The sequence below is a fragment of the Oenanthe melanoleuca genome, chromosome 5 (genome assembly GCF_029582105.1).
Source record: "Oenanthe melanoleuca isolate GR-GAL-2019-014 chromosome 5, OMel1.0, whole genome shotgun sequence".
Lineage (NCBI taxonomy): Eukaryota > Metazoa > Chordata > Aves > Passeriformes > Muscicapidae > Oenanthe > Oenanthe melanoleuca.
This window is the reverse complement of record NC_079339.1, coordinates 29,457,566-29,479,521: the sequence shown is the minus strand read 5'-3', so window position 1 is coordinate 29,479,521 and position 21,956 is coordinate 29,457,566. Positions and strand designations below refer to the sequence as shown.

Genomic DNA, 21,956 nt, shown 5'->3' with positions numbered 1-21,956 from the left:
TGTGTGAATGGGTGCTCTAAAGTTTGGAGGAATAAGAAAGCGTTAAAAGTATATTTATGGATTTAACTTGCTAACACTTAAAGTTCTCTAATAAATGCCCTTGTTTGTATTCAGAATTCCAGAACTGGTCTTGAAAGAATATAGGTGCATACTTAGAATGATTTGAGTTAGTGGAGCATGAAGGTATTCATAAATCTCATTGACCTCAAATAATAGATTCTGATTTCAGTACCTAATTTGTAACATGATTTTTTCCTCTAACTCAGCATTATTTTTAATCTGTGAATGATGAAGAAATATATGGAAGTTACATTACTTTTTTCATAAATTTAGAATTCGTCAAGAACAAAAACGTTATGAATGCCAATTCAGTTGAAAGTTCTCTAGATAAATCTGACTAAAGAGTTTTTTAATATAAAATATGAGCTGGCTTCAGGTGGAAAATAATCTCAGACAAGTATCTTCCAATGAATTGGTTACTTGGAAAAAAGCTTTTGGTTCAAGTTTCAAATTGCCTGGGAGTAATGGACCACCTGTGGGATACCTAAAACTTACCAAACCATAGGATACCTAAAGCTTTCTGGTTTTGCTTTATTATTTCTGCTTTGCAAAAGTAAATTTTGTTATGGCAGGCATTGTAGTCTTGGTAGTCCTGGAACAAAATTCTTTGCCTGCATTGCTGAGGTGATGTGCAGCCTGTGGAGACCAAAGAACTACGACTACACTCTAATACTTTAAGTGGGGTATTATTAACAGTATGTCTCTAGTAAACATATATCATAAGGATAGAATCATTTATTGATTTAAAAAGTTCTAAATTTCTGCAGCTCTGAAGCAAAAATTACAGACTTAACTTGAAAAAAATGGAATTCATTGTTGTAAATACTTGATTTCCTGTCTAATTAGTCTGTGATTTCCACTGATAATCATCAATGGCTGCTGCATTGATTGTTTTGAATTTTTCAAATGGATTTATAGCCCAACCTAAACTGCTTTGTAGTGTTTGAAGTGACAAAGCAAATAATAAATAGCAGGTAATGTACATACCAAAATTAGTTTGTGTTTCCTTAGTAGCTGATGGAAAAAAGTAACAAAGTGTAGGAATTTCATCAAGATTCTCTGAAAATCAGATATACCTGCTCTGATTTGCCTCACTTACACTGTTGGTTAATTTAGCACTAAGGATTAAACCCAGTGACCAGAGTCACTAGTTGGTTGTTCCGAGTACAGAATCCTTAGAAATAAGCTGAGTTGGAAGGGACCCGCAAGGGTCATCAAGTCCAGCTCCTGGCCCTGTGCAGGACTCTCCAAGAGGCACACCCTGTGCCTGAGGGCATTGTCCAAACATTGCTTGAACTCTGTCAGGGTGGTGCTATGACCACTTCACTGGGGCCTAATCCAGTGCCCAAACAGCTCTGGGGTGAATAGCCTGAAGAACCTTTTCCTAACAGTCAACCTAATCCCCCCCGACACAGCTTCATGCCATTCCCTTGGGTTCTTCACTGGTGTCCAGAAAAAGAGATTGGTACCTGCCCTTCTGAGTAATTGCCATGTGAATAGTGTTGCAGCTCTTATTCAGAATGTCAGTATTTTTCTGACGTTATTTGAAAAAGTGGCTATTGCTTTATATGCTCTGGTTCCAGACAGAATGGTAAAGTCACTGTAGTGTTCCTGGCTTGTTTGGAAAAAGTATCTGGCTGGTTTTGGTTTGTTGAGTTCTCTCATCACTGAAAAGTTCTTAGTAGTAAATGCTTGCTTAGGACAAGAATCTGTGTTCTCACTGTGCAAAACTGTGAAGGGTAATCTTACAATCTTGCTTTTGTTTCCTAGTATCATACAGAGTGCATGTAACCAGTGCTTAGGAGGGGTGCTGAAAAAGAAATGCAGAGCTGTTAGTGAAAAACCTCTGTCTGTGAGGCATTAGGACAATATGAGAGGAGCTGCTTTCAAGTAAGAGACTGGTGCTGTTTGGAGTGTGTCTGCTGGGTTAGAAGTTGGGATAACCTATTGGACTTCTTAGGAAACTAATACTACTTCACATTTTTGCTAACCTCTCATGAGGAACTCTAAGCCACAAAGATTTGCTTTTGTACTTGTGACAAATGGAAAATACAAAACTAAAGTTCTGGCACTGATATTTCCTGAACTGATTTTACTGGCCTTGTACATGGCATTTCAAATCTCAGTTAAAATTCTTTGCTTGAAGTATTTTCAATCTACCAGACTTTTTCTGCAAGACTTATATTTAGTGCCTTCATAATTAGACTCTTTGGTGTCTGCAGAAACAGCAGTTGCACATTCTAGTGAATAAAGAAGGAATTCAAGGTTGGTGCCCAGACAAAACCTGTCACCTGGCCAGGACCCTGCAGAGCCATACTGCCCGATGTACTGGCATGCCGGGGGGGAGCAATCTGTTTCCAGAGAGCTCTTTACTTGTAATTAAAATGCAGGTGTCTGAGCTAATAAGTTGTCAAGAACTTGGAGTGCCTAGTTAGCACAGCAGAAACAGAAATTAAATTCATCATGGTTTATTAATTTTAGGCCACTGCTCTTTGTGATGGACTCAAGAAGTTCACCAGGTCATTTGATTTTAGTCCTCTAAACTTGTATCTGCAGGCTTTGTTGTTACACAAAGACTCCCAGTCCCTTACTGCTTAATGGGAATATTTATAAAATATTTCTATTTCAATTTAAAATGTATTTTGTTTCAGGCCTTATATGGAGTGGTCCTTTGAAAATTGTGCTGGAAGACTGTTTTTAATGTGTGGTCATGGCAGTCCTCCTCATCATACTCTTGGCTCTGTGGTGAAAATAATTTACTGAGGTCCTGACATCCCTCCCATTGATTTGGGGGATGAAGGGAGCTAGCAACATTGCACTCGTAATACTATTTAGCTGCTATAGCTGTGTGATAACTTGACTAAAATTGTATTCCTGTATTTGTGTGTCTTTTCCAGTTCATGCAACTATTTGGTTCATTTTGTGAACTGTTCTTAATGAAGTCTTAATGACTTTTGTAAGCAAACCACTTTTTTGCTTTTAACTTTTGTCAAATAGCCTTTTAATTAAAAATGCATGATTTTACTCCTGTAGGCTGTTCCTTATTTGTACATCTCTGTGTATTTCTTTTGTTTCGTGTGTAAATCATGTCGTGTGTCTCTAATTTACACCACTGGTCTTTAGACCCTACTGATTCTTTTAAGAAGATGAGCAAAAGCTGTTCTGGGTGAATGGTCTACTCTATAAGAGTTTGAGACAATTCAGCTATCTGTAACTCATCAAAGTTGCAGTCATTTTGGTGATGGAGAGACCACTGTTTTATATGCAAATGATCTCATGATTTCAGAGATTTTTGCTACTGAGAATGGTAGGTACCTTTCTCTTTGGTTTGTTTTCTGCCACTTCATTCAGATAAACTGGCTCTTAGAGAGCTCCAGTCATGCCAAAGCCAGTGTGAAAATAAGTGGTAAATTGCATTGTGATCTAAGGTAGAGGATGTCTCCATCTTGCAGAATCATATATTAAGTTCAAGTGGGAAAACTGGTAGGAGGAAATAGAGGATGTAACTTGATTGCTCTGAAACATGGATACACATACTTGATGAGGAGTGGGTGGTGTGCATTGCTGCACCTTGAAGTTTTTCAGCTGTGCATTGTGAGAATTTGCTGCTGTGAAGTCTTGAAGAAAGTATGTATAGGAAACTGTAGTCTTCTGTTTTAGCTAATCAAACCTCTTCAAATTGCTAGGCAAGAGAAGGACGAAATATTTGCAGACTTTACAGTTTACAGACCATTGTTCATACATGTAGCAACTGGAGTACTTGCAGCCTGTCAGATGCCATGGTCAGGGTCAGGATAACCTGTCTGTCTCTTAGGATGACTGCGGTGAAGGTCTAAGAGTGTTCTGTTGTTAGGTCTCTGGTGCTTCACAGTGATATTTGGTGTTTTGTCTTCTAATTTTGCTCCTTTTTCCTGTTGCTTACAAGTAGGTGCTCCAGACTGGGTGATTATAATTTTTACATGCATAACCTTTTCAGTTTACTTTTCATCAAATTTCATATACCAGATTCAGAGAGAATCTGCTTTCTTGCTTTTTTTATACTTCCCTATCATAGAGAGAAAACACAGTTTATGTCTTCCAGTGGACCATAACTTTCTCTCTTTACTGTTACCTATTAGCTGACCTCTTTGATCTGAAAAACTTTGTGTAAAGACAGTGGCAGCTTCCCAAGCACCATACAGAAATGATGATACTGGCCCTGAGCCCCATATCCAGTTAGTGTTCTTGCTGTCTATTCTGTCATCTTAGCCTTGCCTTTTGACCCTGGATTCTGGTTTTTATACAAGCAGGAAATTTAGAGTACTTTGGATTGCTGTTGTTATGATTATTGCTAGAATGGATAATTATTCCTTATATCATTTGATTCTAGACTCTCTGGTTTTTTTCTCCCAATTTTTGTCCTCTGTGTTTTCATTCCTTTCTCTGACTTTTCTCAGGAAAAAACAAGATGGGTCCTCCTTAGCATTCACATTGTATGCAGCTTCTGGTAGTATGTAGTCTGGAACAGCATTTGAAGCCTTGACACCTAGTTTTGCCATAGGGCAAAGCTGACAATTTTGTGTCAAAGGCGCTGAGAATATTTCAAGTTGTCCTGACTCTTGGCGATGGTGAATGTCTTTGTGTATGGCACGTTTTGGTAATCAGCTTTTCTTAGGCTGACTTCATAATTGCAACACTGTTTTCCAGAATGTTTTAGTATCATAGTGCCAAGTGCAGTCTTGTACATTGACTAGTGTTTAGGTTGCTGATTTGTCTTCACCTCTTGAGGAAGATACCTCTCTGTGTGGTCTCAGCATGAGGGCAGCATCCAGGATTGTCATTTTGCTGAAGGGTTTATGAAGTAATACTTAACTCAAAAGTTGATATTTTTACAGTTATGTAAACATGAGATCAAGAAAGAAGTATTTTATGCCCAGAATGTTATGGAAAACTAATAGTATATAAAGTAGTTAAAGACTAATTTACTGAAGACTTTATTCTTTAACCCAAAGAGCTGCCAAATATGTTGCTGACACTCTCAGATAAGCTTAATTAGGGAAATTTGGTTCTAGAGCTTGGAATTTTAGAGTAGTTTGTGTTCAGTTGGATGGCATTGGTGTTCTTATGAAGCTTCAACTTTCTAATAAGTGTGTTTCAAAGGAGTCTATGCTCTGGTGGTTCTGGAATGCTTAGTGAAGACACTGTTACTTCAAGTGGCTGTGAAGGACAGAGTTTACAGTTTGTGTCTTTGGGATTATTTTGGGACAGTGAGTTCTTACTTTATGAATCAGAAGTGCCTGATGGCCAAGGTATACATATTGGGGTAATAAAACATGTTGTTTTCTTAAGAGAGATTTGTCAGGTGTGTTAGTGTAGTGCATATGTATGTGTTTGTATCACTGGTATGTATAACTTGTACAAATTTAATCTTTAGTTATTTGTTTAAGGGGTTGGGTGTGTGATAGATTCTTCCAGGTATTGCTCAATAACTTCTTTGAATGTATTCTTAATGTTTACTGCCCTTTTGTGTAATATGTATAATTTACTGAGTGGTGAAATGCAAAGATATCCTGCAGTCATAAGTTGAAAGCATTCTCTTTTCCCATTTTCCTGTTAAAAAAGTCTCAATTGCTGAAATCTGACATTAGCATCAGTAGGAAATCTTTCCTTAAGAGAAGTTTCCTTATCTTGCATCCATTTTTTATTTTAATTTAACTTATTTTTTGTGGACACTCACTTCAGTTAAAAGTGATGTCCTAATAACTTACCTTTCTTCTATTTTTTTGTTGAGAAACTTGTTTCAGGTGAAAAAGTAAAAAATTGTGAAAGATTAAGTGAGGACAAATCAGTAAATTTTGAACTTGCGCATAAAACTAAGAAGACTGACTGTTGGATTGTGATTTCCATTTTCTCTTGCTGTTAACATTTTCTTTACTACAATGGGTCATAGTAGGTAATACGAGTTTATGGAACCAGTTTTAGTTGTCAGACACTTGTTGTTCAACACAAGTGTTGAATTTTTGTTCCTTAGCATGATTTGAGAGTTCTGAGGAGGGACTTAGGTCAATTTGCTTGCCAATGTTTTTTCCTGGCTTCCATAGTCATGTTTAATAGCTTAGTTCAACAGCTCAAGTGATGACACAGTTTTCTAGATGGGATTATTGCACCATTACATACTAAAAAAGTTTGCCTGCCTTCATGTAGAAAGAAGTCTTACATTCCTGTGAATTTATTACAGATTTCTAATATTTTCGTAATAAAAAGAACGTGTGCTTTAACAAAGTTTCAGAAACTGAATGGACTTTCTTTGATTTAGGAAAAGAGAACTGTGTAGAAAAGCTCTGCAGTTTGGTACCTGAATTCACTTTGCAGAAGTGAGTTTGTTCCTGTCAGGATTTTATTTTGATTTCTGTAACAGATTGCTAACATTAGGCCCAGGAGTTCACTTCAATTTAATAGGAAAGCAAGAGACTGTTTTTATAGGGTACAGATGGTCTCTAATGTTATGTCTTTATAGCCTTGTGAAGTTTTCTCATGCATTTTTATTATGAAGTCTAGTAATGTGGGTTATTTGCAGAGCATTTGATTTTCACATCCTATAGTGAAATTTTGGTAATACTTCACATAAAATATTTATCTGTACATTTTCAGTGTGGCCTGTGTTTTAAGTTACTGATTAGTGTAGGTTTGTACAGCAGGTTTCCCTTATAGTGTGACCCAGGAATCAGCATGAGTTCTTTGGTCATGCTTGGCATTGCTCCTGCAAGTTTATAAAATCATTGTGATAAATACTGGGAAATGTGATTTGTAATTTTCCTCTGTTTCCGAGTGGCTATCCATATATGAGTTCTGCTGTATGCCTGAGGTAGTACTTCTGTTTGTATTAGTGTTTGACCAGTAGGTGTACTATTTAATAAGAAGGTGATCTGTTTGATGTGTTCTGCTGCAGAAAATTAATATCTAGCTCGGTAATTGCGGTCCTTTATAAAAAGGGGTGAGGGGAAAGCTCTTGCTTCTGAGTTGTGGGTTGTACTATTTACACAAAGATAATAGAGAATACTAGTTGAATATCTTCAGGTAATGAATGTGCAGAGATGTTCAGATACTGAAGTCACTGTGTTAAACTGTAGTGTGATTAATTTATCATTTTTATTTGAAAGGAAATATGCTCAAAAGTAAATGCAGATTTTGTGGTGCTTTACACCCACAGTGTTTGAGTATGCTTTTTAAGAGAAAACAATACTTCCCTTTTAACTGTCCTGTTTACATCATCAAGAAGATATGCAGATGGTTGTAGGTGTGTGGTTGCTTTTCTGTGGTGGTTTTTGTTGTTATTGTTTTGTTTGTTTTTTATTTTGTTTGGGTTGTTAAGGATGAAAAGAATCAGTAGGTGTTGATGAGATTTTTTGTGGGAGGTGAGGAGAGCCCACAGAATATGGTTCCATAAGCTGTGGTCCTGTTTGCACTTGTCTCCCTGCTGCCAGGGCTTGGAGTTTGTACTGTCTTTGTTCTTACCACTTTACCTCCCTGGTCTCAAAGCATTTGCTCCTGACCCTTATGCCAATCTTGTCACCTTTCAGATTATTGTGATCTGTTCTGGCTTGCCAATTTCACCAAGATGAACCAACCAAAAGTATTTTGTGACATTCTACAATCTTGTTTAATTAAAAAGACTTGATGACAGATTTAACAAACTTCAAAACTGTCAGACAAGGTAATGGCTGTACAACCCAAAAGTGGAGAACATAATCGAGCAGTCAAGAGCAGGAGTAATGAGACTGTAGGTCTTTGGCAGCAGCAAACTAGCACAGCTTAACAGTCCAAGGAATCGTACTGACAGTCTCTTTTTTTGGTTCTTGTCATAAATTCATGAACTACAGATTCTGTTTGGAAGGCTGCAAAAGTAGGGCACACTTGAAAGCCTAGTCAGCTTTGTTCTGTTCTAGCAGTTGGAAGCAGAGTTAGTTATGCACAAACATATGAATTATGTGAGTTCCCTGAAAAAATTACCAAAATGTTTGCAAATATTAAGTAATATGACTGACACAGTGTAAAGAAATACAGCACTTCAAATTCTCAACAGTTTTTTTCAGCTTGCAAAATTTTGAGTTTTGACTTTGCCATTTGTCTTCGCAGGACTGAGAAGCATCCCAGCAGATTGCATGGACATGGATTTGGTTAAACATAATCCTCTGCAAACTTCATGTCACCCATTGTCTCTTTAGAGGCTACATTTGCCATAGCTACCCATTGCATTTGTCCTGGCTGAGGAGAGTTTCTTTCTTCCATAGAAGCAAGGGCTTCTGTCATTTATGTCTAGCAGAGCATCTTATCATGGTGGTAATACTGAAATGGCTAAAAAAATTTATGCCATGACTGATATGCCTTGCTTACAGTTCCCTCCAGAAAAATCAGCTATAGATAGTGGTAATTAGGCAAAGAAAATCTTGCACCCATGAAGAGAAAACACTTCTGAAGGAAAATTTTAAAATTTATGCAGCAGTTTTTTAGGGGTTTGCTCATTGAAATAGTCACCACCATCTCAGATGAATTTAGGAATTAAAATCTTAACATCAGAGACCCGAGTAGCTAAAATAGTTTGTGCATTGGATTTTTTTCCTATAAATAATTAGAGAAGAGCTCAAATGAAGTGTGGTTGTTCTGAGTTTGTGGCATATGATTGTGAGTCCTGTGAAGTGGAGAGATCAGTTGTATAGCTTTGTGATTGATGTCATGTTTTTCAGAATGTAAATTTTTAGAAGTCTCAGACTATTTTTGTGATCAGAAAAAAACGTCAGAAGATCCTTATCCCCTTTCGCCCCCATGCAGCTATGAGTAACATGGTGACACAGCTAATCAGGTTATATCATTGGGGATAATTTAAAAAAAGCTTTTAAAATCATCCCTGACACGCATTCAGTTAATCTTGCAAAATAGTTGAAGAGAGCCTGAGGAGGATGGCCACATGAAAGAAGCTAGCACATGTATCTTTGTTACATAATGTTGTAAGATTTTTGTTTCTGGAACATGAAAGGCCTATATTTCAATCATGTAAAGTCATGAGACAGTCTTGGTCCCAGTCTCTGTTGTATTAACTAACATTTTGGCATTTTTGGATGAAAGGTTTTGATGAATTGCTGTATTTCCATTTTCTTTAGGTCATGTTTCTAAATTGAATTCAGCAGATATTGGAGTATTGAAATAAGAAGTTCTTAGTCTTTCTTTGGTGCATTATTGTAAATATAGCTTAAGAATAACTTGCTATGCAGTACTAGACTAATGCAATTTTGTGTGAATTTAAGCATCAGATGAGATGTAATTTGTGCAACATTGTAACTTCAGTTTAATTTGGGATTAGTTAAATTAGCTTTGGTTCAATCACGTCTTTGAAGTGACAGTGTCATATACATACTAGTACCCATGAACATTTGCTATTAATACTATGTTTTACATAGTGAAGCAGTGGCAAGCATTGACATTAAAAATGACATACTAAAAAATATGGGGGTTAAAATGAGACCAGAATGCAGGAGCCTGAGCCAACAAGGACACAGTTTCAAGGGGGTTGGAGGAATCTTTGTAGAGAACTGAAATAGCAGCAGTGTTTTTAATTTCACAGGGAATATAATCATCATTTAAAGTGAGGACAGGCATATTTACTTTTAAGACAATGAAAGCTGAAGTCTTAGCTGTGAATGGGTGATAAGAAATTACTGTCTCATTATCATGCTTCTGGCTGTCCTGTGAGATCTGTTAACATCCCTGGAATTCTAGGAATTTCTTTACTCTTCATTAGTTATGCTTGAAGGTTTCTAAACATTTTAAAAACTGCTAAATTAAGGTAACTCCTTTTTTCTCATACTATTATGTCATATTTTCATTGCAGTTTGTAGGCATTTATGTTATCCATTCATGGCTATATATAAAATAAACTTTTTGCCACAGGGATTGTTGATGCTAAAGATTTGATTAGAACTGAGTATTCAAATGTATGCATACTTGTAGCCTATTAATCTAAGCCATGGTGGGATGCTAGGGTGGTATATCTGTGTGCTGTTTTGGGGTGATGTGGGTGTCAGACATTTAACAAGCTGTTGTGTTGGATGTTTCTGTGAGCTCTCTTTTGAAACAGCTTGGGGTTTTTTTTTTTCAGGTTTTCACTAATTGTTGCAGAGACTGCCCTCTGCTGTGCTCCTCACCAGTTTAGGGCTTGTCAGCACAACTATGTTGAAGCTTTATTGAGTATACAAAATATGAGCAGAACCTGGAGCCTAAATACTTGGTTATGGAATTTTAAAATATGCTTAACTGACCTTGCAAGTCTTTTAACCTTTTTTGTCTAGCTGTGACTTCTAGCTATAAACTTATTGAAATCAGCTCAAGTTTGTTTCTGTTGTCATTCCTTCCCACCCCAGCTGAAATTTTAGTTTGCTCCCTGTCCATTTTTCATTTGATCTAAAAAGCAGAAATTAATGATGTGTAAGTGATAGTGTATCTTTAAAACAAAGGGAATTGTAGTATATAATATATTTATTCTTAGTCTTTTCAACAATTGTTTCAAATCTCAGTCAACTTGGGAAGCACTTTAATTGTTTGTGTAACTGAAAAGAAGGTGGTGTGGATAAATGCAGTAGAAAGGTTTCTTACAACTAGAGAAAGCTTCAGATGGAGTGATTCTGTGCTGTCATGTGAGTGGTTTGACCTGTGCTATCAATTTTAGCTGATTAAAGGAGCTCACTGTTGCTATACTAACCAAGGAAGGTTGCTGCTGATAGAACACGCAGCATTTGTCTTTCACGGTGAGATGGACAGGAATTTAAATAAGCCTTAATTGCTCCTCTGTTTTCATACAACTGCTGCAAAGGTACCTTGCATATATTTTACTGCAAAGATGCAGTTGCTGAAAAGAGGTGTGAGTGAGGTGGCTGCTGACTGGCACGATGTAGGTCTCTTATTGATGCCTGTTTTTCATGGAAAACACTTTGTTCTTATCTGTTTTATAGGGAGTTCCCTTGTGTCTTTTGAAGTTGGTAGTGTACACACAGCTGACATTCTCGAGCTGTGACTTTTTTGGTGGAAGACATTGCATTAGCAGATAAATAAGCCTAATAAAATCTGATGTCTTAAATAATACCAAGGTGATACAAAAATGTGCTTCTAATGTCCCAGGTTTGCAGGCTGAGCAATTTGTTTATACCATTTATAAAACTGGACTCTAACCTTAGCGTCTGAATTTTCAGTTTGATCAATTTTTCTGTGCTTTAGTGCTACAAATTAACGTTGCTATTGTTCTGATACAAATGTAACTTAGAAACTGCTAACAATGGAAATAATGATCGATTTGAGGGTTTAGCTCCTTTTGCTGTTGATCCACATACCTTGCACGTTTAAGTGAGCGTGGAATGCTAAAACCTCTTGGCATGTCTGAGAGCCGTTTGATATTCACATGTTGTACTGAGTTACTGTGCTTGAAAGCTGTCGTAATGAACTCTGTTTTGAAATTACTGAAACAAGTGTCAGCTGGATATTAAAGGAATAGTTCACTTCCAATACTAGAGTCTATACTAGAATATCTAGTTAGAGGAAAGAATAGTTTAAATAATAATATTAGACTGAAAAAACAAACCGTGCCAGAAGTAATTTTCTTGAACATGCTGCAAAGCTAGTGAAAAGATTTTTTTTAATTATAGATATTTTTTTTGTAAATTAAAGAAATATCAAATTATCATAAATTTTGTAACTTTCACTAATTTTTGCAAAACATCAGTCTGTTCCAGGCCAAACCAGGTACTATTAAGCGTCATAGGACATATCTGTAAAGTATTTTCTGCCATAAACTCTAATCTTTAAGTCTCATCAAGTAGTGGTAGTTAATTTTATGCTGTGCAACATGGTTTGTGTTGTGTTTTCCTTTATGTAATTGCCTTCCAAGTCTACTAATCTTGCAGATACACTGAAATGTCATTGAAGGATAAAATGGTTCATAGGAGATGATGCAAGGAAAGCCAGGAATTATTTTCTATTTTCCTACACTGAGCTTCCATTTGCAGAATTATTGAAGTGTTTTACTTTGTTGCTTTGTGATTTTTGTGGCTTAGATTTTGCTTGCCTAGAATCTGAAGTACTGAGTAAAAATACCAGAAGACACAATATTATGTTAGCCATTAATAATATATGGCAGAGATCTGTAGCATAGTTTTATGCTCATATTTTATTAGTAGTTGAGATATCAGGAAACATCTTTTATGTGATTTTAATCTAATTTCTAATCCACTTCAGCAACCTAGAATTCATCTTCCTGTTGTTTTTAATTAATATTTTAATCTACTGTGTCTGTTGTTGTAATATGGCTTTAAGCTGATGATAAATCCTTGCACTATGCTAATGTTTAATATATATTTCTTGTGTTTATATAAAAACTACAAATGTAAGTTGGGCTTTTATACTGTAATCTGTGCCAAAAGTAATGAAATTTCACTGGAGGTAAGCACTGAACTTTGCTTGCAGTCATTCAGAATTTGCAGCTTTAATGAATTTTAAAAGGGGAACTATCAGGTCTAATCATACTTCTAGCACTGAAAGAATTTTAAACACTGCTGAAATGTAACACAAAACCTCAGCCTCCAGAAAATGTCATTTTTTCTCTTTGGAAGTTGCTGAAGCAAGACAAATTTAATTTTACTGTACAGAATTTAGTTGTTAAAGCAATTAGGATTGCTATGCACACCAGCCACAGCCCCCAGGAAGCAAGTGAAAACTTAAACCACCTTACAGCACTTCTATTTCAGTGTCTGTCAGTATATATTTTATTCTAGCATCTCCCTTGCACACCAAGATGATTGCATTTATGTATGCTTATTCTTTTACAGAGCTTTCAGTGTGTGTGTTTTGTTTAGTGTATTCAGGATGTTTAAAAATATGATAGAAGCCCAACATTGTTAGCTGTATGAAGAATGGTGGCTTGTAAAATACAATATTTTTGAGAATAGTAAATATGGTTACCAAGACAATACTTGTGTTTTTCCTTTAATTTTGCTATTATGAACTTGCACCAGAAATGTGATTTGTTTGCTGTTCATTATTACATCCCAGTCAGAATTTTATATGATGCCTGATGGTGATCAGAGTGACTGAAGTGCTGTACTAACATTATCAGATTTTAGAAACCTTCCTCTGGAGGCCAAAAATGAAAGTAATCTGTGAAGAAGAGACTTTCACATGCACTCACTTTCCAGGACTGTGTTGGTAAGACTTGTGATATGAAATTGCACAGAGAGAGTCATAAATCTGTTTTATTTTGGAAAGCTCTACATGTTTCGTGGAAACACTAAGATTCCCCAGTTAGATATCGGCAGTTGAAAGCAAGATGGTCAAAGCCATGATTTAACCTTGTTAAACTTTGAGCAGTCAGTGTGTAACAGATACTTGTACATATCTAGAAAGTATAGGAACTGCTACTACCAAGTTCTGAAGTGGAAAGGAATTCTGTTAATTACAAATGTTATTATACAGATTGTACATATGAAGTAGTAAAAATTATTGTTATTGACTAAGTCTTCAAATTTTCCTCCATAGAACTAAATATTAAATTAGCAAAATAAGCTTCTCTTGGGCTGAAAGTCTGTTTTATTGGACAATCCACAATTTGCAGAGAACAGACTTGGTATAACAACCTTCCCTTATTGTTGCTGTCACGGAATTTTTAAAATTGCTAAAGAAACGTTCAGAAAGAAAAACCAAGAGAACGGTTTCTGAGATTATTCATCTTAAGACTTTTAATGCCATGCATATTGGTTAAAATAAAATTTTCTGTTCCTTGTACCTCCCTTAATTTGAATCTTACTTTTTACCTCGGCTATACCTTAATTTGAGAACCAAATTAAAGATTTTACCAGTGTAACATTTTACATTTTGCATCCTTAGGACCATAGTGGAGAGGGACTTGAGAGCTGATCTGGTTTTTTTGCCTTACGTGTTTATTTCATTTGTTGCAGTTGGGCAATAGCATTTTTGCAAAACAGTTGGAGATGAGGATTTGTGATGTCTGATGTAGACCTGAGACAACAGGAAGAAGGAGAGGGGCTTAGGTTTGGAAGGGGTCATCCATTATCAGAAGTCCTTTGATTAAAGGAAGTTGTTCAGCATTCCAGACTTGCAGCATACCTATGCTTTTATGGATTACCAGCTAGTTGTATCTAGGGGTCAGGTTTTTGTGTATTTGGTTTGATGTTTCCATAAGGTCAAATTTTGGGTTGCCTGATAATGTGATATTTTTATCATCTTTTGATGATATATGTATAATCTGAGTGTAATTCTTTTGTTGTACTGTTTATTGCTGGTTATAGAAGTATCTAGCTTTCTGGGACGCCAGAAATAGTTTTTATTTAAAATTCCAAAACTCTTAAATTGTCATTGTGGTTTTCTGACTGTTGCTGTGAAAGTGTGACTTCAAGAGAGCTCTGATTTTCTGTAGCTTTTGTTCTTTTTTACTTGGTTGTCTCAGATTTTAAATACTGGAAGTAGGCAGCTATTATCACAGGTGACTTAAATGTCTTGGTATCCTGTTCAAAGAATTTATATGCCCTTTGTGTCTTGCACACAGTTTATACTGAAAATGTATAAAGGTTGCCTGTTACTCCAAACTGTATTTTTCTCTTGTCTTCATATTACTAAACTAAAGAGATTTTGAATCTTCTCACTCTATAGACAGATACGAGTTTTTGGTATGCCATTTTTGTAGCTGGCACTTGAAATTTGATGGAGGATATGTAGTAATCACACTGTAAATATTCTTTACCAGTTTTTAATCATTGGCTATCAACTCAATTTTCTGATAATTCTTTCTGATTAAGATTCACTAGAGAGTGTGACATCATTTAGCTTACAAATGATTGAGTGTAAAATTGTGTTTTACTTCTTGCAGGTCCTCACACTCTGTTTTTGACTTTTTTGGTGCTTATTAAATGGATATTATTCATCCCCCCAGCACCTTATTCATTGTTTTGGCACCTGTTGGTTGTACTCTATGGACTCAGGATTGTGAGTTTTCTTTCAGCTTGTCAGAGTTGAAAAGAGATGAATGCAGCTATGGCCAATACAACTTGAATTAAAAAGAATTTGAATTATCTTCCATCCACAGTTAAAATAGTAGTCTTTGCAATTTTATTGTTCCTAATGAGGCTTCCTTTTTGGGGATTGGTATTTCTGTACAGAGAAGTTGCCTTTTCAGAAGGGGAAATGTAGGTTTCTGAGGATCATTTTGCTAAAATTTTCTCTGAATTTCACAAAACTTTTTTTTAAAGAGGTGCTTTGTATAACCCTGTCTAAATGCTAATTTTATATGTCTTTGTTCTTTGAAAAGCTGTTCTAAGTGGGGCACTAACTGAAGGCTTTAAAGGCACTGAATAATTGTGGGCGCCTTGCAGTGCTAGCCCCAGTACCATGCGGTTTTTGATAGGCTTTTTTTGCTTAGGTTTTTTTTTTTTTCTGAATGTGTGAGTGTTGAGCATTGGATGTTGAGCCTATCAGTGGAGTGCCATTAAGTGTTTTTTAAGGGCAAAAAAAGAATTTTTGCTACCACAGAAATGTTTAAATTTTCTTCTTGGGAAGATTTTCATAATGACTATTTCAGTAGCAGAGGCTAGAGAGGAAACAAGTAAAGGAAATAATTTTGTTGTTGCTGTATGCTGTGTTCTACTCCTCATGAAAATTAAAAGCTCTACGTATTTAGAATTGCAAGCTGGCAAAAACTTGTGTAGGAGTTTCTATTGCTGCTCCTCCCAAACAGAACTATAGATATTTAATTTTAAATTTAATTACAGCATAAACATCCTTTCCTTTCTCCTCCAAACACAGGCATTTGGTATAAGAATGTCGATGATTTTGAGGTTTGGTTTTTTGGGTTTTTTTTCCAACTTGGTGCTTCTAGTGTATAATAAAACTTAGAGATATTTCGTATTATTTCTTCAGTAAATTTTAAAAAAATGATTGTGACTTGAAAAATTAAGTATATTGCTAATATGATATGCAACTGTTTGTTAGTTTTATGATTTTTTAATTGGACAGATTGAGGATAACGTATCACTGACAGAAAGGCAGTGTAGTATAAAACACTGTTACATTTATTATATTTAAGAGATGAATGGTTATATTTATCAGGACACCTAAGCTCTTTAGCCTGAATCATCAGGAATAAGAGACTAGTTTAAGGTGTGTTGTAGTATAGTGGAATGTCTTACTTGACTGTGGAAATTAATTATTATTTTCTGTCAAATCTGTATGTCTGTACTCCCACACAGGGATTTTAACTCTTGTATTTAATCCTTCCTGCTTTAATGCCTACCTATAGGAAGTATTAAGAGTAGCTGCTAACCAGAATTGTCCAAACTCTTATCCTAGGACTTTATCTGTACTTGGAATTGTGTAAGTGCAGCTCCTGTCTGCTTTAGATCATATCTTTTGGGTGAACTCTGTCTTCTCTGAATCCAGGAAGCAATGTTTATATAAAATGCCTCAATTTATAAGCAATAAATGCAAATATCTTTACTTGTGTTCAGCATACTAAACTTCTTATGGACATGTTGCTTATAACAAGTTTTTCATATTTAGTGTTTGTAGGATTGTAAACATGGTTTGTGTTGGAATTTTTAAGAATGAAAGTACAAATTGAAACTTGAGTGAGCACTCTCAGAAAACTGCTTATTTGCAATTGTGTCAAGTACAGAATCACCACGGTTTTCACTGGGGAATACAAGAGATTTTAACATTAGTTTGAGCAGTTCTCTTTTTCTAATGCTGGCACCTGAAGTCTACCAAAATATGTGAAAAGATTTGTGAAGATTCTGTGGTTCTTAGTAGGGGAAGAGCCACTATGTAAATTTGTACACAAAGTTCCATTGTTGTGATGCCTGGGGACCTTAGGTGTTTTCTTACTGGTCCAATTACTTACTAATTTCTTTTCTTTTTAATATCTGTCATCAGATTTTCCTCCTGGATGCCTCTTCAAGCGTCTTGTGATGGAAGGGAAATATTTTTGAATTTATAATGGATTTTACACACTATGGTAATACAAACTGGCCTAGTAGCAGCATTTTGGTTTGAAGAGCAAAAGCATAATTACAAATAACCATGACAACTTCCCATATGAATGGACATATCACAGAAGATTCTGACAATGAAGCAAAAAATGTGGATCTTGTGTCTCCTGAGGACACTCAGAAGCACAGAGAGATGGCTGTTGATTGCCCTGGGGACTTGGGCTCCAGGATGATGCCCATGCGGCGCAGTGCTCAACTGGAGCGAATCCGTCAGCAGCAGGAGGACATACGGCGCAGGCGAGAAGAGGAGGGAAGGAAACAAGAACTGGACCTTACTGCTTCCATGAGGCTAAAGAAACTAGCACAAATTCCTCCTAAAACTGGAATAGATAATCCAATATTTGACACAGAAGAAGGGATTGTTTTGGAGAGTCCTCATTACACTGTGAAAACACTAGGTAGGTAAATGCAATGAATGGGCTAACTGAGTAAAGATATATTTGATATTAATGTTCTTTTAGGCCACTGAAAACCTAATTTAGCTAATTTTTCATAAACAGATTTCAAATCTTCTGGTCCTTTAAATTTGTGGTGGTTTGGGGAATTTTTCTTTAGCCAAACATCAGGCTGTGTGCCTCAGCAAGTGGCTTTTCAAAACTGATCCATTTAGGGTGCAGTTAAATACCTCGTGGATAATAATCAATTCAGTCAATGTCTCTGCCTTCTTAAGGCTGGGAAAACCATGTAAGTAATACCCAATTTTATGATGTTTGATGTAGTGTAGACCAAAATAAGGAATGAATAAACACAGATTGTCATTTAAAATAAAAAGTTGTTCATACTTTAAGGAGAAACATGCTAGTGTTTTTTTTCCCATTCTGTCTTGCATTATCAGTTGCCACCTAATATAAATATCATGCCAGTACATCTCTTAAAAGTATTGGTGTTGATAATGAAAATCTGCTGGGCATTGATGAAAATGTAATGTTAATAATTTTTGAAGAAATGAATGCTGGAATTTTTTGTTTCATAATTGTCATTGTTTTAACTATGCTTGTTTAGATAAAATTTCTAACCTTTCTTCCTCAAACAGAAGTATTTTAAATAAAATGTGGTGTGTCACTGGAGTGAAAAAGATGCACTGGGAATCTGTGGGAGTCCAGTTCAGATTTCCAAATCCGTATCTGTTCAGGCATTCTTTTTTCTGGACTGCACTAAAGCTTCTTGATCTTTTTTTTTCCTGTTGGCTGATAGTTGAGAATACAGAGTGGAAAATAGCTATGAAATTGCTAATTTCTTCTTTTTTACTTAATTTCTAGTGTTTGTTTGCCTGAGCACACAGTTCTGCTAAAGACATGTCTTTGCTCCATAACCTCTGATAATCCTTATTGTACAAATCCCTCTTTAGGAAAATTTAGATTGAAAGGGTCATCAGGAAGTCACCCTGTTCAACCTCCTGTGGAGAGCAGACTCAGTTACAAACAAGGCTGGCATACCTTTTTTAGTGCATGGCTTGTCAGCTGAGAGATCTCTTTGTAAGAAGTAAATTCTGTAGTTAACTTTATAAAGTGTTAGGTATTTGATTGTGAAGTTCTCTCCTTAGAGGGAGCACAAACCAGAAGATACAAAAATGGATGTCAAACAGTAAAAGTGTCTTCAGTTGGGAGTTGCTTAGCCACAGTGACCAAAAGCTGTGAAGAGTGCTGGAGGAATTGGAAATTGAAACTAGAGAAGGGAGGAAAGAGTGACTTGGAATTAGAAAGCTGGGGCTAGGTTTCATGCTGGAGGTGCTGAGATCATGGAGGGAGGATTGGTGCAAACTGATGGGCAAAGCAGCTACCCATGGCAGTTGGTAGGGATGAGAAGTAGGTAACATACATAAGCCTGACATACTTGAGAACCAGCTAGGAGCTGGTGTAGACTTAAGCTGTTTGAACAGGAGAAATTATGGTGAAGAAATTACTGTGATGCTGAAAGGAGAGTTTTAAAATCTCTCAGTGGGGAATTCAGAAGGGTACCAGCTGTAGGAGAAGCTGAGGGATTGTCAAGGTATTTGTGAAAAGCTGGAAGGAAATCAGTTTTGGTTCACCAAGGATAGAAAATGGGAAATTGTTATTGAATAGAAGCTAGGATTCTTTGAATATTGGATGTAAGAAGAGAAAGTCCAAACGTTGGGGACAAGAAGATTATAGAGGCATTTGTGGGAAGAGGTAAATTAGGAAATAGTACATGGTATGAGGTGCATTGTGAAGAAAAATGACTAGGCGACTTTGTCCACTTCTGTAATCAAAATTTGGATCTTGTCATTCAGATCAGTAAACTTAAGATTTAAGAAGAGGATTTATAGTTCAGCATTCCATGAGCCAGCAGTGCCCTTGTGGCCAAGAAGGCCAATGGGATCCTGAGCTGCATTAGGAAGAGCACTGCCAGCAGGTCAAGGGAGGTGATCCTGCCCTTCTGCAGAGCCCTTGTGATGCCTCATCTAGAGTGCTGTGTCCAGTTCTGTGCTCCTCAGTACAAGAGAGACAGGGACATTCTGGAGCGGGTCCAGTGACAGGCAGCAAGATGAGGAAAGGCTGAGGGAGCTGGGCCTGGTCAGCCTCAAAAAGAGATTCAAGAAGAGATTCTCAAGAACTGAGTGGGGTCCTCATCAGTGTCAGTATCTGAAGGGAGGGTGTCAGAGGATGGATCCAGGCTCTTCTTGGTGATGCCAAGCAATAGGACAAGAGGCAATGGGCAGAAACCGATGCGCAGGAAGTTCCACCTGAACAAGAGGAAGAACTTTACTGTGCAGGTGATCGAGCACTGGAGCAGAGTGTTCAGAGATTGTGGAGTCTCCCTCACTGGAGATACTCAAGAGTTGTTTGGATGCAATCATGTGCAATGTGCTTTAGGATGACCCTGTTTGAGTAGGGAGATTGGACCAGATGACCACTGTGGTCCCTTCCAACCTTACCCACTATGTGATTAAGAGTACCACTTTTGATTGTACACAACTATGATGTTGAATTGTTGCAAACATAGGAAAAAATAGTTCTAAATAAAATACTGTGGTTTTTTAGCCTATCTAGTCCCTAAATAATCTGTATTCAGTCAGTAGTGTTGTCAAAAACAGTTAAAATTTAAATTCAGTGACGTGCTTCTGCAGTAACTTGAACTCTTACAAAATTTTCTTCTATTCTTGTGCATGTCCTTTTTCCACTTTCTGGGTTAATCTTTCTAACATTTGTAAGACAAAATCTAGCTTTTGCCTCTTTTCACTTTTGCTGTCCAGGTTAAAGTGCTCAGTCACATTCACAGATTTGAGATTAGTTAGGAAAACCCCAGATAAACCTGGACAGGTGCTAGTTAACTATAGAGATAATCAACTATCTGTCTTTGGTATTTTTTAAAATACTGATTTTAATTTTGCTTTTGTGTGTGCGTTAATTCATAGAGCATGTCCTGAAGATACATCTTTTAAATAAGAATATTGACCTATGTGTATGTATTTTTAGTTTGAAGAATGTTTTATAAGTGCCAGTGTCTAATTTGGCAGATCCTTGCCAAGTCTTTAATTTTTATCATCGTAAAAGAAACCAGACTAGATTAAAGGAACTGGAATTTATATGTAAAAATAAAACTTGAGACTTGACCAAAAGAATTTTTAAGAATTTTTTCTTATCAAAACAGTATATGATTTAGACAGCTGTTTAAATGGAAATAATAGTCTCTGCACCTAGCACATGTGCATATAAGTGTTTACTGGCTTTTTCACAGCAATATGCTTCCATAAAATGCAGATTTTTTTTTGTTTTGTTTTCTACAGTTCATTCAGCTAATTTAGTTAAACGAGCGACTGAAATTTCATAGAAGTAAGCCTTTCTGGCTACAGTGATGGCGTTTTTTTGGGGGAGTTGTTGATTTGGATTTTTTTGGTTTGTTGTTTTTTTTTTTAAATTAAAAATACTGCCTGTTTTTTGCTTTTATACCTTGGCCAAACCTTATTTATAAATATGTTATAAATAAATTTTCTGAAATATTGTTTTATTCAAAACTACTTTTCCTGGCCATGTGATTCAAGTTATATTTGAAGCATTAAAGTGCTAGTACCAGCACATGGATTACTCTACAGAAAAGTTTGGGAATTAAGACATTGGTGTATAATTGATGTATAATAAAGCTATCTTCTGAAGTTTACCCTTCTTTTTAAGGTGATAAAAAACATCTATTTTTTTTTCTTCATTTTCTAATCTAACATGTTAAGCTGTGACTGCATGTCCTCCCCTGCAGTTGCATACTTTTGCCTTGGCAGTTTTTTGATTAATGTGTATATCTCACAGTGCTCAGTCACATTCCAGCCATTTCATAGCCTAATGGAAAAAGGCTGCAACACTTCTTGTAAAAGACGACTTGACACAACTCAGTATTTGATTGCTAATTGATCTGCAATTAAAAAATGGACTTGTTCTGCAAAAGAACCCTGACTTTCCTGTAAGTAAATGCAGATATTGGTCTTACTGAACTTTTTTTTTTCTTCAAGACAGACCTTTTGATAGGAAATATCTGGAGTCTTTTGTTACCTGGTGGTTTTTTAATTATTTTTACTTTAAAAAGACCAAAGCCAACAAAAAAAAAAAAAAAAAAAAAAAAAAAAAAAAAAAAAAAAACCAAAAAAACCAAACCATGCACCAAAATCTCATCTGTGATTTAGACTTCAGAAGCAGGAACCAAGAGAGAATTAGGTATGCATAAAGCCAGATTTGTGTGTGGTTTTATGTGTATGGTTTTTTATTAAACAAATTACTAGGAAATTGAGTGCTACCTTTTGAGGAATATTTCAATTCACTCCTTTGAAGAGTTATTTCTGGTTTATAATTGTGTTGAGGTAGGTATTTGTTT

General features: G+C 36.1%; 1 protein-coding gene across 3 annotated transcripts in view; it reads left to right on the top strand.

The window, feature by feature from the left end:
- PALS1 (protein associated with LIN7 1, MAGUK p55 family member) overlaps positions 1–21,956 on the top strand; it is a 54,238-nt gene that overhangs the window by 8,973 nt on the left and 23,309 nt on the right. For all 3 annotated transcript variants that reach the window (XM_056492829.1, XM_056492831.1, XM_056492830.1), the window contains one exon: positions 17,020–17,533. In XM_056492829.1, the coding sequence (XP_056348804.1) occupies positions 17,167–17,533 (367 nt within the window). In that variant the 5' untranslated portion in view covers positions 17,020–17,166. The remainder of the gene's footprint in view (positions 1–17,019; positions 17,534–21,956) is intronic.